The sequence below is a fragment of the Uloborus diversus genome, chromosome 4 (genome assembly GCF_026930045.1).
Source record: "Uloborus diversus isolate 005 chromosome 4, Udiv.v.3.1, whole genome shotgun sequence".
NCBI classification, from domain to species: domain Eukaryota; kingdom Metazoa; phylum Arthropoda; class Arachnida; order Araneae; family Uloboridae; genus Uloborus; species Uloborus diversus.
The window spans coordinates 137,865,316-137,883,427 of NC_072734.1; the positions used below are offsets into that span (position 1 = coordinate 137,865,316).

The following is an 18,112-nucleotide window of genomic DNA, read 5'->3' on the forward strand; positions in this document are numbered from 1 at the left end:
ATTTTTTCAAATTAAATTATCAAAAACGGAATATCATTTAATTTCCCATGTTGTTGGAGAACAAGGTATTCAGGGACTCTCTTTCGGAAATTTTCAGGGAACCAAGTCCTGAAAACAAAATTTGACGCGCTTTGTAATAATTTTGAAGGAAAGGGAGGACATTGGCAGAGTAGCATTAGAAGACTCTCTTATTTTCTGAGAACTAGGAAAAGGGAAAAGGATGAAACATTAGGGTGGAGAAACAGAACGTTAGAAATGTGTTAAAATGAAGTGTTCGTTATATATTTTATTGTTCCGATAAATTTTAGTAAAAGTCTTTGAGAGAAACTAAAATATTGTAGGAGATTTTTTTAACAAATGAAAAATAATAAATGAAAAGTTACAATTTTGGCATGGAAATATATCTATAAGTGACAAAAAAATAGTAAAGGAAAAGCAAAAAATATGAATAACTCTAACTTCGTAAAGTATTATGTTCAAAATTTTTCATTTCAATCAACTCGCACCTATTAAAACAGATTTTTACACACAACTGTTTTTATAAACATTGAAAGATTTTAAGAATATTATAATAGTAAAGATTTCACCGATTTTGATTTATGTGAATTTTTGTTCCTGTTGTGTAAGTACCTTTAGTATTCTTTGAAAGATATTTATCTTTGCAGTTTTACAACTTCATGAAAAAAATCTATCCCTGACGGTTTAAAATGAAAGTAATGGGCACATTTTTTCTTTTAAATTTTTTACCGTGGGATAGTTCTAAAAATTGCGTTTTTTTTTTATCACAGCAATGATTTGCGCCCCCAAAATTAATTTCTGAGTATGGCGCTGATTTATGTCGTTTCTTTTGATAATATTTAACATCAAAAAATAAATAAAAAATTTGTTTGAACAATATCTATTTCGGGCGCTACGGGTTCTCTATCTGGAAACGGCAGTGTTGCCAGATTGGGGGAATTTTCCCCATTTTGGGGAAATTTGCTGCTCTCTGGGGAAATTTTGGGGAAATGGGTTTTGAGGGGAATTCTTTGGGGAATAATATTTTCCTTGGGGAATACCTGGGGAAAAAATTTTTCCTTGGGGGGAAAAAAGATTTTTTTTCATATTTAAATTCGCGTCAAGAAGTAGTGGGAACATTGTTTGTATCAAATAGCGTTGGGTTAGCTTTTTTGGAATTCGAATTTCGCATTAAGTGGAATATTATGCTATGGAATTCGCATTAATGTTCTGCGTGAGTAACTAGTTGATACATGAAACAGGTAAAAATAAGTGTGATGAAGAGTGTTCTTGGATAAATTATATACAAAAATCATAGTTTAAATGTACGTACAAAAGCAGAGTAGTAAATGTGAATAGAAAAAAATATTTGGTTTTTTTCTTATCTCTTGGTCAGGCGCTTGTATTTATGACTAGTGGCACTCGCACGGCTTTGCCCGTAGTAGAATATTAAAAGGTCTTTTCGTCCCCCTGTATATTTACAAATAATGCATGATGAATTTCTCGCCAATTGGCATGCCCACGTTACGGTTCCACGTTATAACTTGGTAATTTACTCGTCCATCTTATGATAATTTTGCTCGGGAACATGTTTTTAAAATTGGAATAGAAAAAGAACAAAATCAAATTTTCAAAAAATCTCTTAAAGGTGCACACCCCCATGATACAAACTAATTCTTTGCCAAATTTCATGAAAATCAGCCGAAACGGTCTTGGCACTATATGCGCGTTAGAGATCCTGACAGACAGAAAGAGATCCGGACAGAGAGATATCCAGACAGAGAGACTTTCAGCTTTATTATTAGTAAAGATAAAGAAAGATAAAGATAGAGAAGACAAAAAAAAGCGAAAATGGGGAAAAAAAAGTTGGGGAATTTGATAAGAAAATTTGGCTATTTGGGGAAAAAAAAAATTTCAACAGACAAAAATATTAGAGGAAGTCGATTCATTTTATGAAAATATTAGTGGAAAAATAATTTTTGCATTTGGGGAATTTTGGTAGAAAACATCGCTTTTTGGGGAAAAGTTGGATGGGAATTGGGCAAATCTGGATTTGACCATCTGGCAACACTGGGAAACGGATTACTTTCGGTTTCGATAGATCATCGAACAATGACCTTTTTGCGATCTGATGGTACTTTTTGATCAAAACATAGAATTTAAACCCGAAATATATATACGTTCATGATCCCTCGAAAATTAATTTAGGACTGTTTATTGCTTTGTAACTACATAATTAGACTTTTGGGAAATCTTTAAAGAATTTTCTTTGTTCGGGGCTTAACTTTTTATGAAGGAATTAAAAAATGATAAAAGGGAGAAATAAACGACGGAGTAAAAAATAAATAAATTTGTTTGAAAATAGGGATTCCCCCCCTCCCCCGAGTTCTTTTTTTATATTTATTTTTTAATGTAGTTAATTGCAATGAATAAAGAACAATACCACTTGGCCTTTTAGTTTAACTTTCATGTAAAATTTTGCAAGTTTATTTTAATCAACCAGTTTCAAAGGACTCCGCTGGAAATTCTTTACATTGTGCCTAAGAAGTCAGATATTTTAAAATGAGATAAGTTTCTGGAAAGTTGAAATCACTTGATTTGAACATGTTGCTTACCTTAGTAACCTTTTTTATAGTTATGTCTGTATCACCTTCCATATTATTCATATTTAAATGCAAAACTGACTCACTATCCTTTTTGTGATCACACGACACAAAAAAAAAAAAAAAAACCGCATGCGAGGCAAAACTAATAAGAATGTGAACTAAACTGCGATGCCGCTCTCGAAACACGAGCTCAAGGTGGGGAGCAAACCCCTATCGGTACTGGTACTGATTTTTGCAGGCCCCGGGGCAAAGCCCACTTTTCCGCAGCCGGTAGGATAGCTTGTCTAAAATTCTTTTGATCTTTTTCTGGGAATCAAGAGGTGTGTAAACGGTGAGAAAAGGGTGAAGGTGGACTCAAGTGCACTGACCACTCCGTCTGTCGCCTGTTTTTGTTGCTTATTGGGTGGAAATTCTTAGAAAAGACAGATCACATTTTTAAAATCAGGTTTGAGGTAAACAATATGACAGAAAGCTGCTGTGCGAAAATTGCTCCGGGGGAGCTGAGCCGGTCTGAAATATTCCAGAGGGAGCTCAAGCTCCCCCAGCTCCCCCGGCTCCGACGCCTATGATCTGTTTTAAGATTAAAGTGGTAGAGTAAAGAAGTATTAAAGCGGATTTTTGAAAGAGAGTCTCTTTTAACATTGACAACGTATCAATTTTCAGGGCCTTAACCTTATAAACTTTTTTCTACTGCACAATTGCGACTTTAAAGTAAGAAAATTACACGGTACACACACACATTTTGTTCTTTTTTGGCGCTGAAAATGCATGTTTCAATTCTATTTTGGCAATTATATAGAAATATAAAAATGGCACTAGTTTTTATCTTACCGGATCACCATCTTCCATTGGATTAAGAGATATATCATCGCCATTCTGAACGCTGTCCACAGACGCGTTGAAGATACTATCGTCAACTTCTGTAATTTCTTCTGACATGTTTCAGCTTAATAGAAGTGAAAGGAATAGGTTGTAATAAATTGCTATGGGAAAAACTTTTACAAGAGAATAATGAGTTACCAGGAAAAACGAGAGGGGAAAAAATCAGACATCACAACAGAAAATACTATCGAACAAAACGAAAATTGCAAAATAAAATGTTCAAGACAAATTACTTCGAGAATATTACAATATACGTAAACATAACAAATATTTAAACTGATAACACATGTTCCTTACATTACTCAGAGAAATTACATGTAAAAATAGCAATATACCTTCAAATAATATTAGCAAATAAAGAGCAGGTATTTTAACACTTATGCTATAACAATTTAATAATTCTTTTAAACAAATACGTCCACCGTTCTTGTTCCTGTTTGCAGCCTTGCAGATAATTCGCCGCTCGCGGGGGGGGGGGGGGGTGCAATAACACGATTTCGATTATATTTTTCAGCTTCTCAGAATTAGAAATTTTAGAAACAAGTTAGGCATCTACGATGCATCAATAGATCAATAAATTATCTTTAAAGATGTTTTTTCTAGTCTGAGTTTTCTTTAGATGCATATAAAGATGTAACAGTTTATTTATCTTCGATCATTGGCAATCAGCAAATTTGTTTTGAAATGTTTGTAAACACAATGAAAGGAGTGCGGCTAGAAGTGAGAATATTAATTAATAAATGTATAAATTTGGCGTAAGGTAACAAAATAATAAGTTTACGAGGTGGAAAACAAATTGTTGGTTTTCTAAACTTTAATATTTTCTTTATTTTTTGGCAGAATTCAAATTTCTACCCTTGTGTTTTTCCCTACTAAGTTATGCGAGTTGAAGATATGTCTTCTATTTTTGCACAAATTTTTCCTTTTGGAGTTAGTTTTGTTTATCTTTTCTGGAAATAAAGAAAAACTCTTATTTCCAGACCCTATTAAAAATAAATAGCTAAAATATTTGGTATTCGGCCAATCAATAGGGAACATTGCCAAGCAAAATCATGACAAAAAAATTTTGCATGTAAAGTTTTTATTTGCCACATGGGCTGATTTATGGGGGGTCAGTTTTGGGAGGAGTTTATATAGTAACAACTTATCTTCCAAAATCTTATAACAAAAAAAAAATCATGATTTTTTCTTTTTTGAATAAGAAATTAAAGTTTATTTTTTCTTTTAAACTTAAAATAGCCGTTTCTTACAAAGTTTGAACAATACTGTACAAGTGTATAATCTACTACTCAATTTCAGAGGCTGGAAAGTGCAAATTATTAATAGGTTCTAAAATACCTGAAAAGAATTGGCGCAGTATAGCCTACAAGGGCTCTTGAACCAAAAACCCAATCTAACCAACCAAACCTTGAAAATAATTAGACAAGTCTTTGAAACTCCTAAGCAAAGTGTGCTTCAATTTTACTTCTTATCAAGTGTATAAATTAAGAATTGTTCAAATGGGTAGTATGTTACTCTCTTGATACCTATTCTCTAAATCTGTGCACCATTTCTTTTAAAGTATTAACTTGCATCACAAAGCTAGGGTTGCCATCCAAATTTTGCTTCAAAATAGTTGCTTTAGTAGCCTAAATTGTAAAAAAAAGTCGCCTAAATAGTCTCCTCAGCACCATGATTAAGTTGCTTTTTTCACCCATTTAGTTGCTTTTTCCAATATCTTTTAACTATTTACAAATTCAAAAAATACTTAGTGTAACAAAATCACACAACAGAAAATCTTAAAACATAGCTATTTATAGTAAATGCAAAAAAAGAAAAAAATCAAAACTTAATTTCTTAGATCTAACATGTGTTTTAACATCATTCAACATTTTTTACTGGAACTACTACTTCAAAAAAGCAACCCTCAAAATAGTAATGAAGTTGATGTTTCCAATATTTTTTAAATACTTACAAATTCAAAAAATACATTGTGTCACACAATCAAAAGATGACTACCTATAGTAACTATAAGAAAATAAAAACTTATTTTTCCAAACATAATATTTTTTTTCAAGATTAACTTTTTCACATTATTTATACTTTTTGTTATCCATATCATTTTGCATGTGTCTTCAGGTGTTTTGTGAATATTGCCCCAAGTAGAAAAAAGGGCAATCAAGTTCTATAGGTGGTGCAAATTGGCTATAAAATAACTTTCAGTATTCGAAGAATGTTCTTCTTTGCATGAAAGTAAACTTTAAATAAAGTAACGCATCTTCTAGGGTCTGTGAGGCTTACTATATTTTTAAAAGTCCTGCTTGAGGCAATATAAAAACTAAAGTGACGCATTAAAGTTTATAGTGTAAAAAATTAAGAATTCTTATGAAAAAAAATATTTCTTCAAAATTCTTAATTTTTGAAAAAAAGTATTATTTAAAATTCTTAGTAAAAGCATATAATAAATGATGTATTTTGTTCTCTTTTTCATTATTAATAAGTAAAAAATGTAAAACATATTCATGAGTCTTCAAAGTATTTAAGTTGGGGAGACAGTCAGACAGTATTGACATTTTCCCATGCATTTTAAATTTAAAATTGTCAATACATTTAAATGTTGATTTTTTTTTTCAATGCTGATCGTTGATTTGTATACTTCAAAGTCTAGTCTTTTTTTAAAATAAGAACTGTGAACTAAAATGAGACAGTTTTTTCATACTACTATTTAAATGTAATAATTAAGCAATAGCTATATAGGGAAAGTAATTAATGTAATAGGTAAAATGGCTTTTGAAATAAGCAAAGTAAACAACAAACTATAGTATAGGGGAGGGGGGCACATGTGAACATGGCACCATGACAACGTCAAGCAAAACATCTTAAAAAATTCTTAAATAATGGCAGGGCCAGTTCTACTTCTTAGCCTAACTTTTAGGGCAAGGACCCAGTTTATGTTCCTGTAGTGACAGGTTTTTTTGTTTTAGCAGATGCTGACGTAATGTTATCAGACTTCTACATGTGAAAACACATTTTAAATTACCTAATAAGCTAAACTTAATTATTGCAAACCAATACATGAACATTCAAGTAAATTTATGACAGTTGTTAATTGTTAAATCACTTTTCATTTCATTTTTTTACATTTTAATGCTATTAGTGATCACTTGAAGCAGTTTCCAGCTAAAAGGAGTCAAATTTTCATTTTCATATGAATTTCTCCTAGAGTTCAATTTTTAGTTACGTTCATTTCTATGTGAACTTGAAAAAACAAGAAAATTAAATTAGAGTAGCTCTGAAAATATTTATTTTGGGAATAAATTTGAAGATAAACAAGTTTGCTAGCTTGACATTTCGATTTTGTACGAAAATACAAATAAATACAATACAAATACAAATGTGACGACCAGCAACAGGCTCTGGGCCCAGCTAGGCTGGTCCTAGTCAATTAATTAGTCCCCAGTGAAGATCAATGGCCCTCTTAAAGCTATCCACTCCCTTGCTCATTACCGCCTCTTCCGGTAAGCTATTCCAAGTGCCCACGACCCTGCTAAAGTAGTAGTTTTTCCTGATTTCCAAGTTAGCCTGAGATTTAAATAGCTTAAAACAATGACCCCTTGTCCTGCTTTCCCCGCAAAAATTTAATCCATTTACATCTTTCATTTTGATAAATTTAAATAACTGAATCATGTCCCCTTTGACTCTCCTTTGCTCCAGGCTATACATGTTAAGCCTATTAAGTCTGGTATCATAATCTAAATCTGAGAGTCCCTTTACTAATTTAGTTACCCTTCTTTGAACCCTTTCCAATACAAAAATATCTTTCTTCAGATAAGGCGACCAAAACTGAAGAGCATACTCCAAATGAGGTCTTACTAAACTCCTATATAAAGGCAGAAGAACTTTCTTAGATTTGTTTGAAATAGATCTATTGATGAACCCAAGCATTTTGTTGGCTTTGTTACTAGCAATACTGCACTGTTGACTAAACTTGAAGTCCTGATTTATAAAGACACCCAGATCCATAACATTTTCTGCCTGATTTATGACTGAACCCTGTAAACGATATCTCATACACTTATTTCCATGACCTAAGTGTAGCACTTGACATTTCCCTACATTAACTGCCATACCCCATTTATCTGCCCACTTAGTAATATGATCTAAATCCTTTTGCAGCTGTTTTACTTGTTCTTCATTTTCGACAATCCCCATAACTTTTACATCGTCAGCAAAACAATGTATACAATGTATGTACGTAACTAATAACAACTTAAGAACAAAGTTTTAAAAAAATTAAGAAATTATTGAAATAAAAACCAAAATAAATTGCCCTAAGATTGCATAATTTAAAATATCTAAGACCTTTTAAAATAGTTTAAACACTAACCGGATGCTAAAAGATTTAAATTTCGAACACGGCATGCAATTTTCGGCGAAGCACGTGTTCGACACTAGAATGTTAACAAACAAGAACGACTTTAGTTTTTTGCCGTACAAATTAGGATAACTTAAGTCAAAGCACTGGAGATCATTATTAATAATGCAATTTTATTACAGAAAACGAAAATTGAGCTTTAGGGGGAAAAAAATCACAATGTGCATTATGTTTTTAGTTTTGGTTTCGCAGAACTTACGATTTTTTTTCGGGTAGAATGGTGGGAGGCATATTAAAGTAATTTTATCCTTTAAAAAAATTGATAGTTTAACTTAAAAATTTGATTGATTTGAAAATTTTAAAATTTCCGAGAAAAATTGGGAAAAAAGTATTTAAAAACCAAGACAAAAACCGGCGATCTATCAGTAGATCGACGCGTTCGCCGCGGCAAAACGCTATTGGCTGAAAACTGTATGATGCAATCTCCATAGTGTGTTAGAATGCAACTGGTTGGCTCAAAATCGTTCTTCCAAATTCTTTTTCAATAAATTTCATAAAATATGAAAAAATAGTCGCTTTTTATTGCAAAAAGTCGCCGTTTTTTTTAAAAATAGTCGTTTTTGGCCTGTTTTTTGCCAAAAAAGTTGCCATAGTCGCCTAAGGTAAGAAATAGTCGCAAAAGTCGCCTTTTTAGTCGCCAATGGCAACCCTACAAAGCACTTTTAAAGCGTAAAACTTTAAAAAAAAAAATTATTTACCTATTATTTCCAATTAACCCTTATAAGACTTCAAAATGCAGAATTTTATATCTATTTTAGATAATTTCCTCCGGGGGAGTAACCCCCGGGTCCCCTAAAACTGGAGATATTCTATATCCCACTTAAAAGGGAGCACTGCATTACTCTTTTCATACCAGCCCCCTCTCTTTTAAGGTCAATTTAAAAATGACAGCATGATTACACACAGTAATGAAAACGACACATAAAAAAGTAAAGAATGGCCTTACGCATCACAGAAAACAGCCAAAAACATGGGAGGTGGAGGGCAATTAAAAATGTTTCTCCAAAAAAAAAAAAAATCCTGCCCCCCCAGGAACTCAGTCCTAAATCCGCCTATGATTTGCCAACCAAATGTAAAGATTTTTCTGGCGGTACAAACAACGTAGAATTTATTTTTATATTTTCGTGAAAGTATCTTTTATATCAACGGAAATACAAGCATTTCTTTCAAAAATACAAACTTTATTCGAAGGTTTTCGCACACTTTGACAAATAGGAGGAACAAGCTTTAAGAAAATCATTATGTTTTTCACTGTAGGCATTATTTTTCCCGTTTCAATGTGCTTAGGAATAAAATGTCTTTATTTAAAAACAAAAAAAATTAGAATTAAAAGCTTCGTGGAAACGTTAAAGTCTTTTCCCATCCTAATGAATTCCTTACTTTCTACAGTGTACAAATTCAAATCATGAAAAGATTCTTTTAATAGTTTACAATAATAAAGACTGCATAAAAATTAATGTTAATTTGGCATTATATTTTATTATAAGAGCAGGTATATTTTATGCTTTATAAATTTGATGCATCTTTTTTTTCTTGCTATGACTTCATCCTAGATAAAACGCACATGCCAAAAAGTGTTCAGAGCCAATTTATGCCTGCACTCAGTTTTTTTCTTCTTTTCTTTTCATTGAAATATTCGTCACAGTTATATATAAAATGAAATCCTAATTTTATGTTTCTCAAGGGACTGGGTTAAAAAAAAAAACACTTAAAATAACGGAAATACGTAAAAGGCTCCTGCTAAAGGAACCTCCTGCAAAAAATGTAAATTCGGAGGATGTAAAATCGGGGTTTCACTGTATACTACGGATTGCAGATCGATAAATGACTTACATCAATAAATCTTAAGTAATGAAGCAAATTATAGTAAAAAAGAAGGTTTGCCATCCATATGCTTTTTGGGCTGAAAATAAATAAATTAATTAAAACATAAATAAAGACAACAAACTACTTGCACTTTTTCTGAGTTTAGAAAAACTTAGTTGGTCTCTGTATTTGTGTACCTAATAGGAAAAGTTGCATTAGTTAGGCATCTTGCATTTATTTAAAAACAGAAGAAAAAGCTTTGCAGATTTGCACTAAAAAAAAACCCAAGTTTGCAAATCTTTTGATCTGTAACTTGTCTCTAAAGCTGGGCTGGTTAATTTGCATTAATTGGATTTTGTATTTTCCAATAACATTTTAAAAGTTTGCAAACTTTTTAGGGAAAACAGATTAGTTTTTCAAACAAAAAAAAATTTTAAAAAAGCCAATGGATTTAAAAAAAAAACCATTTGGTTTAAACCAACGTGGTTGAATCCAAACAACCCTAGAATGCACAGTGAAAGTTCAACTGCTTTAAACATTCATATTTCATCAAATTTTCAATATTTTAATTTCAAATTTTATTATTATGTTTCTTTAGTAGTTTTTAATTGCCAACCAAATGTAAATACCTTTTTTTTTTTTTTTTTGCTGGCACTGTAATGTTTTAAAACTTGCTAATTGTAATGCAATGTTTATTTTAAAAAAAAAAATGTTACGCTGTGTTCTGAGGTACAGAATTCAATGGAATTTAAATGAGCGTGAACTATTTTATGAGTAATTTTCAATGATAAAAAAATTTAATATGAGGGTTATTCTCCAGAAAATGTAACTTTTGAACACATATTTTTCAATTTAAAACCTTTTCTTTTTTTCATTCTTAAATGGAAGTGTTACCTACTATAAGTAAACATAAACAATGGCCCAGCTAAGTTCCAATTATTTGACTCATAAATAAAAAAATAAATAAATGCCTTGTTCATGGAAATTAAAAAAAGAAAACTTTTAATATTTAGAAATTGAGGCCAATTTCATGTTAAAGTAGTAATTTTGTTAATTGTGCAAGCAATTAGTCATTTTAATGATTAGCAAGAATATAATATTAACTCTCTTAATTAAAGTATAACTTGATTTTTAGTTTCAAATGTATATTTAAAAAAAGTTTTTAGTAAATTTGAGGATATACTGGAAATTTATAATTTTAGTAGAATGCCTATTATTGATGTATTTTCCCTCCATCATTTATTTTCACCTCAAAAATAATGACATAGATAAAAGTCTTTCACAGAGGTGAGGAATTTTTCATTAATATAGGCCTAGTAGATACATTTTTCAAGGAAATGTTTTTTTTTCTTCGTTGTTACAATTTGCACGTTTTAAGCATATGAAAACATGTTTACTTATTTTTTTACATTAATTTATGTCCCTGAAATTCAAGTTCATGGAAGTGAGAAGTAAGAATAACCATACTAAGTTTTTAAAGCAAAATCTATCTTCTTGTTTTTTGACAAAAATCTCACAACTTCAACTATAGCTGAAAATAAACAAGGAGGCTGCTTTGTAACATGGAAAGTAAAATTTGACGTCATTACTGCCACGTGTTAATAAGGAACGGCATTTTGATTTTAGGTAGCGGAGGTGAGAATTTATTGTGTGACATGACACCTTGTCCTACTAAAACACAATACAGTAGAAGACCGTTATAACGCACACCTTGGGACAAGAGCTTTTGTGTTATACAGTGTTTTGCGTTATATAGATCATTTCACAAATCTTGAAACTAATATTCAGAATCTATCTATATATTAGCACTTCAGAATGAGTTTTATCTGCAATGAGTATGAAAGCACCAATATTACAATTAGTTATTCACAAATAAATATGTTTCACAATCAAAATCCTGGCCTTCTGATAGCTTCATGGTTTGCATAACAGCTGCATTTTCAAGAGCCATCTGGTATTTTCTGTTTACTATGAGTACTAATTTTCAATTTAAAAGCTTTGAAATAAGATGGAAAGTTGAAAAACTTTCAAAATTTAATTTGCCTAACAATTTTTACTTTTGCAAAGCAAAACAGAGGAATTTTTTAAACTTCAAAACCTATTGTTTACTTCTGAAAAGTAGTGCGGTTTATAGAGAATTACGTTATACAGGTCGGCGTTATAACGGTCTTCTACTGTATAAAAAAAAATTAAACATACTTAAACAATTAGTATTTGAGATGCTTGTGAAAGGAATAATTAATAAATAATTATATACTTTAAATTAAACAAGTTATTAAGCAACATAAAGTCACACAAGGTGTGTGACATGCCACAGAGGTGAGAATTTACATGTTGTGAACAAACAATATACTAAAATAAAAATTATTATTAAAAAATTGTTGGCAGGTTTAAATAGATATATTTTCCGTGAAATTAAAAACCATTGTTAAATGAATTGTTCCTTAAAGTTTTTATTGTAAAAGGTGTGTGACAGAAAAGTTACACTTTTTGAAGAATGACCCATGAGTTATTCTAATTCCAGTTTATATTTGATTTGCTCTCGTTTAAAAACAACTTTTTCATTTTGAAGAGATGAACTTATGGATAAAAATACATTTAAAAAAAAAAAGTTATGTCAGATGCCTCTTCATCCAGAAGTTTGCTTGCATTGGAAAAAGTGTTCCTGGCAGCCGAGAAACTTGTGTCTGCATTTTTTATTGCTATTTGTATTTTGTATTTCTTTTCAGTGTATATTTTTTATTATACAATTGTAAACATTTTAATATTATTTGTCATTTGCAGCAAGATTGTGGAAACATTTCTTTTGTTTTAAATTCAACCATGTTATTTATTTTTCTTGCAGATTCTTGCTTTTTCAATATACTATTTGAATAGCTGATCCTTGGGAGAATTTGTATGCAAAAAAAAAAATTGAAACTTTACCTAACAATTTGCACCATGTTGATGTTTTGTCCTACATGTGGTAATATCCTGGTTGCAGAGGAAGGAATGTGTTGCTATCGCTTTGTCTGCAGTACGTGCCCTTACATTCATAATGTAAAAAGAAGAGTCTGCAGCCGCCTTTATCCGAAATTGAAAGAAGTGGATGATGTTTTAGGTGGAGCAAAAGCATGGGAAAATGTAGATTCCACTGAAGAGACTTGCCCCAAATGCGGTCACAATAAGGCATACTTCTTACAAATACAAACACGTTCTGCAGATGAACCAATGACTACATTTTATAAATGTTGTGACTGTGCTCATCGCTGGAAAGAATAAAACTTTTTTTCTTTCTGCTTAAAGATCCCAGAGATTTACTTTAATCCATGTCCACATAGTTTTCTTTTGAATGTCTTATATCTTCTGAAGTTGAAATGAAAAAAAAATTCTATGTACTAAGCCATACTTCTTAAATTAATGTTTGTTATGAGTTTTTACATAAAATATCAAAATTGTATTACGTTTATAAATAATACAAAAAAAAAACAGCAAAAATCTTGCCCACTTGCATGTAAACACATTAATTTCCCAAAGCCACGGTGCAAATTATTTCCCTAAATGACGGGCCTGCACTTACCATTAGAATTTTGTACTATAAACAAAAATGAACTATAACAAATTCAGATTTGATTTATAGTGAATTCAGTAAGAACTTATAGTGAAAGTAAACAAAGTAACATGTATCAGACACTTGGCAGTACTGTTGTCTGATTGGCGATGGGATGGCAAAAACCACCAATTGAATAAGCGAAATGCTCCTGAGCAGAATCGCCAGTCGAATGAGTAATTCATGAAAGTAGAAAATGTTGACACCAAATAGGAACCCTTTTTGTTTACTTCCACTATCAACTCTCCCTGAATGCACTATACTAGTTTCATATTCTGCAAGAATAAATTTAATATCTCACTGAATCTTCTTTAATTCCATTTTGAAAACTGTCAATTCATTTTGTAACACCCTGAAAATGGAATCTTACTACTATTATATATGCGAAAGTTTGTCTGTATGGATGTATGGATGTTTGTTACTCTTTCACGCAAAAACTACTGAACGGATTTTGATGAAACTTTACAATAATATAGCTTATGCATCAGAATAACACATATGGTAGTTTTCGCCCCGTTATGGGGGGCAAAACCCCCTTAGTGGGACAATAAAACAGAATTTTCGTATGAATTCTCTAATATGGGGATGAAAAAATACTTGCACATATTTACATTATATATCCATCGAAAGCTCTGATTTTTCTGCTAAAGATGGCACCTATTCGAAATTTCTAAGTAGAGTGAAAAACGAGTTATGAGCTTTTTAGTTCCATGTTCGAAGGCTTTCCTCAACTCAATACAGTATTTAGTGTATCATCTCAACTCCCTGTCGATTGCGGCAATTGTTGTATTGTTGACTATCTTTGCTTTTCGTGACTGTTCAAGGCTTTTCTGAATTCAAATCTTGAAGTAAGATTTTTGCATAAGATTGGCAAATAATACATGATTTTCCATTTAAACGGAACTTTAATGTAATTAATGGTTTTTATTATTATTTATGCTGATTGAACACTTACTCATTATCCAATAAACCAGCAGATCGCCGAAATTTTTGCAGAAAATTTCCATAGCTGATCAGGGTTGGCAGGTTTCTGCCGAGGCGGTAAAAACCACTGGTAGAAACCGGTTAAAACCGGCATGGCAAAAACCCCTTTCTGCCACATTTATGGCAGAAACTCAAAAAATGACATAAATGCAATTCCTGACGTACAATAGAAAATGTATAAGAAAAATAATTAAATATTAACCAAAATACAATTTATTTACAACACTATTACCATTCAAAATCAAGTTTTACGTTGTTTTCACACTGCAGCAGCCTGTAACAAAATACAAGTTTTGACGCTGTTTCTAAACCTAAACAGTTTCTCAATTTGTTGTGCACAAAGGAGAAATTTGAGAAGATTCTTTCAATCCCAGCAGAATTAGCTGGCATTATCATCAAAGAACAAGCAAGATTCACAAAACTTTCATCTATAGCACATTTTTTCAAATTGAACCACCATGCGGTATCTGGAGTAGTTGTTACAACTTGATTGGAAAAATAGGTTTCGGGAAAAGGGGCCAATTTGTTTTGTAAAGCTATGGTATAAGGTACATAATCAGGGTTAATATTTGCGAGTAAAGTTCGGGCACGTTCTTCTTGATTACATGATAAATTTACTCCCAAATACTTTGGATGGAGCATATAGGCGAGTAAATGATTATCAGTAACTGCTTGATTAAATCTGTGCATCACTTCCTTCTCAAAAGCACACATAAGAGCGTCTTTTGTTAAATGAATCCAAACATCGCAAGCATCTGCAATTGAGGAGTTCTCTTTTTGAACTGAATCCAGAGCAATAGCAACAGGTTTTATCTGCAGCAGCAAGTGTTTAACTTCTGTGTGAATCATCTGATTATTTATAATCTGAACAATACCTTTGTCATGAATATCATCTTCATGTTCTTCTAGTATTTGTAAATAATATGGGTGATTCTTCATAAACGACTCGAAGCAGTCCACCTGGCTATTCTACCGTGTATTACAAGGTATATGTGGTTTCACAGCTTTTGGGTACTCCTTTAGCCAAGCTCCTTGCCTGTGATGGTTTCTGAAATATTTCTGGACTGAAACCACATGTTTAATGAGAGAATCTGGTGTGATATCCAGTCCAAGAAGATTTAAGTAATGAGTTGAACACCCATAAGTTGTAACACATGGCATTTCTTCTTCAATAATTTTCCTCATTAACTCCATCTTGTGTTCATTATTAGTTACTAAAGATATTACTTTGCAGTCAAATTTCGTTTCAAGCTCTATTATTGCATTTTTCGCTAAATCAGCGCTGTAAGTTGCTGCAGCAGGAGCTCTTTGAGAATAGCTTTATTCAGTTATATTAAGTGTAAAATGACAAGTTCCTGAATTTTAGAGTTTAATGAAATAAAAAAAATATGTATTTATTTAAATATTTGATATATTACACTTAATATTGAATGCAAACAAAATAATTATAAACAAACTGTAAAATTTGTTACTTACATTACAAGGCTAAAATTTCTAATACATAGCAATTTCAACTATGATACATTTTACTTTGCTTTGGAAATGTCAGTCTTGTTATTTAGCATATTTTTACATTAATTATTAAATAACTATTATATTAAGTTTTTGCAATAACGAAATGATGTTATATTTTTTATTTTACTTAACTGACTGTCATTAAGTAATTACTAGAGCTATTAAAAGCATTTTCTAGTTTTTGCCAGTTTCTGCCGGTTTTTACCGGTTATAACCAGTTTCTGCCACTGGCAGGGCAAAAACCAGTTTCTGCCAGCAAAAAGCCAACCCTGTAGCTGATGCATTTAGCAGTTTTTTTCAACGTCGCTGTTTTTGAAGCCCAAGACTGCGTCATAATGTTTCTCAGCTTTCACCATGTAAACAAAATATCGCCAATCAAAGAATCTTTAAAAAAAAAACTTTTTTTACTGTGTTAAATAATCCAGCAACTAAATTAGGCAAATCCATAAACAGCACATTTTTTCTTTTTTGCACAATGTCAAACAATCGCCAAATTTTACTACTTATTTTGGAAACATTTCGGATGAAACTCTTTAGCCCCATTTTATGGTGACCAAAAGTATCTCAGCACCTGGCGATAATATCTCAACAAAAATTAATATCATATCGTTTTACAAAGTAAAAGGAAAGAAGGGGGGAGCATCATCGAAGGTATCCCAAAACGATTCAAGCAAATTCAGTAAAATCGCACCAAGAGCGCACAATGATTGAAATTACCCAAAATAAGTAAAGCAAGTATAAGGATATTATGATCGTGGCTATATTTTTTTTTTAAACTTCGTACTTCAATAGCCATACAAAGAAGGTTTTAGACTCCATGTTAAAAAAAAAAGTATCAAAAAAAAGTATCTTTTAAAACATGAGAAGAATAATTTCATGTTTTGGAAATTTGTATATGCTTAAATATAGTGCTTTCGTTTCTAAATCAATACTATTTTGTTCTTTATATTTATTACTATTTTAATTTTATGGGTAAGGAAGAAACTCAATTTTTAATCATGTCAAAAAAGATATGTTTTAAATTCTTTCACTTAAAACAGAAAACAAAAGCAAGTAACGATTTTTTCTCATAACTATTACTGACCCAGGCAATGCCAGGTATTTTTGCTAGTGTAAAAATAAAATACTATGTGCCTTAGAGCAGGAAAAACATTTTAAGTACAGAAAAAGCTTGACTATTTTGAAAGTGTGAAACTTTCAGATAGTTAAGTTCGTGGAAACTCAAACAAAACATTGAGCATAGTAACGATACTAAAAATTTAAACAAAAAAATTATTGTATCAAAATGTGTACAGTTGGGAGAAAATTTTTCAGGGTTTTTTTTTTTTTTTTTTTTGAAATGAAAACAAGTAGCAGAAACTGATTACTTAACCATTTTGGTTACTTGAATTATGCATAGATAAGCTGTTATTGCTCTCACATCCGTTTGTTTGTTGCATTTAATGCAGCTAACTTTACAGAGAGACGATTAAAATATGACCAATGCTAAACATTGGATTCTAAAAGAATCTAGTTAATACAGTAAAATCTCATAACAGTGAATATACAATGAAATATCCATTTGCCATTACATTACTTGAATTCCATTACAACAAACAAAATTTGTGGTTCCTTGCAGTCTGTTGTAACAGTGTTTAGCAGTATCATAAAAAAAAAACAATGAGTTTAGCATTTTATTTCTGTAGTAAATTTGTTTCCAACTTGACGATACATCACTACATGGTCCCTATCACTTCAGTTTACCTACACCCAGGGCCAGATTTACCTATAAGCTAAACAACCTATAGCTTAGGGCCCCTACCTCCCGAAAAATTGCATGATTAGTTTCTAAAAAAAATACTTGAGAAAACAAATTTCATTATCAAGCGCTTCAAAACCTTGAAAGTTTGGGAAAGTGTGGCTACAAACCTTGAACTTAAAAATTTTTAACAAATGGTTGGGGGCAGAGGCGTAGCGTGACGAAACATTTTGGGGGGGCACAGGCCTCTAACGTCCAGGGCAGATCTCCCCCCCCCCACCAACTTAGATTATAGCAGTACACTACACACACACATTAACAATTCCTCGAAAGAAAAAATAGTATGTTGAGCTGACTCAATTTTAGAAGAAACAAAGATTCTGTTCAAACCTGTTGGGTTTTATGCTAAAAATCACGAGTTTCAAAAAGTTTTCTTGCACTAATTAAAACGAAGGAATATTGTTTTTCGCTCTTACAGTGAGTATGATTTTAAAAATAATATTTATTTATCAAAATAATACGTGTTTCTTGATTAACTACACAAAATTTTTAATTTAGCAATTTAAATAAACAATCTTATA

The 18,112-nt window shown here is 31.5% G+C and overlaps 1 protein-coding gene across 3 annotated transcripts in view; it reads right to left on the reverse strand.

Moving 5' to 3' along the window:
* LOC129220182 (polyadenylate-binding protein 2-like) overlaps positions 1 to 3,951 on the reverse strand; it is a 65,321-nt gene extending 61,370 nt beyond the window's left edge. For all 3 annotated transcript variants that reach the window (XM_054854541.1, XM_054854539.1, XM_054854540.1), the window contains exons 1-2: positions 3,821 to 3,951; positions 3,435 to 3,549 (exon numbers count right to left, since the gene is read on the reverse strand). In XM_054854541.1, the coding sequence (XP_054710516.1) occupies positions 3,435 to 3,542 (108 nt within the window). In that variant the 5' untranslated portion in view covers positions 3,543 to 3,549; positions 3,821 to 3,951. The remainder of the gene's footprint in view (positions 1 to 3,434; positions 3,550 to 3,820) is intronic.
* Positions 3,952 to 18,112: the final 14,161 nt, after the last annotated feature.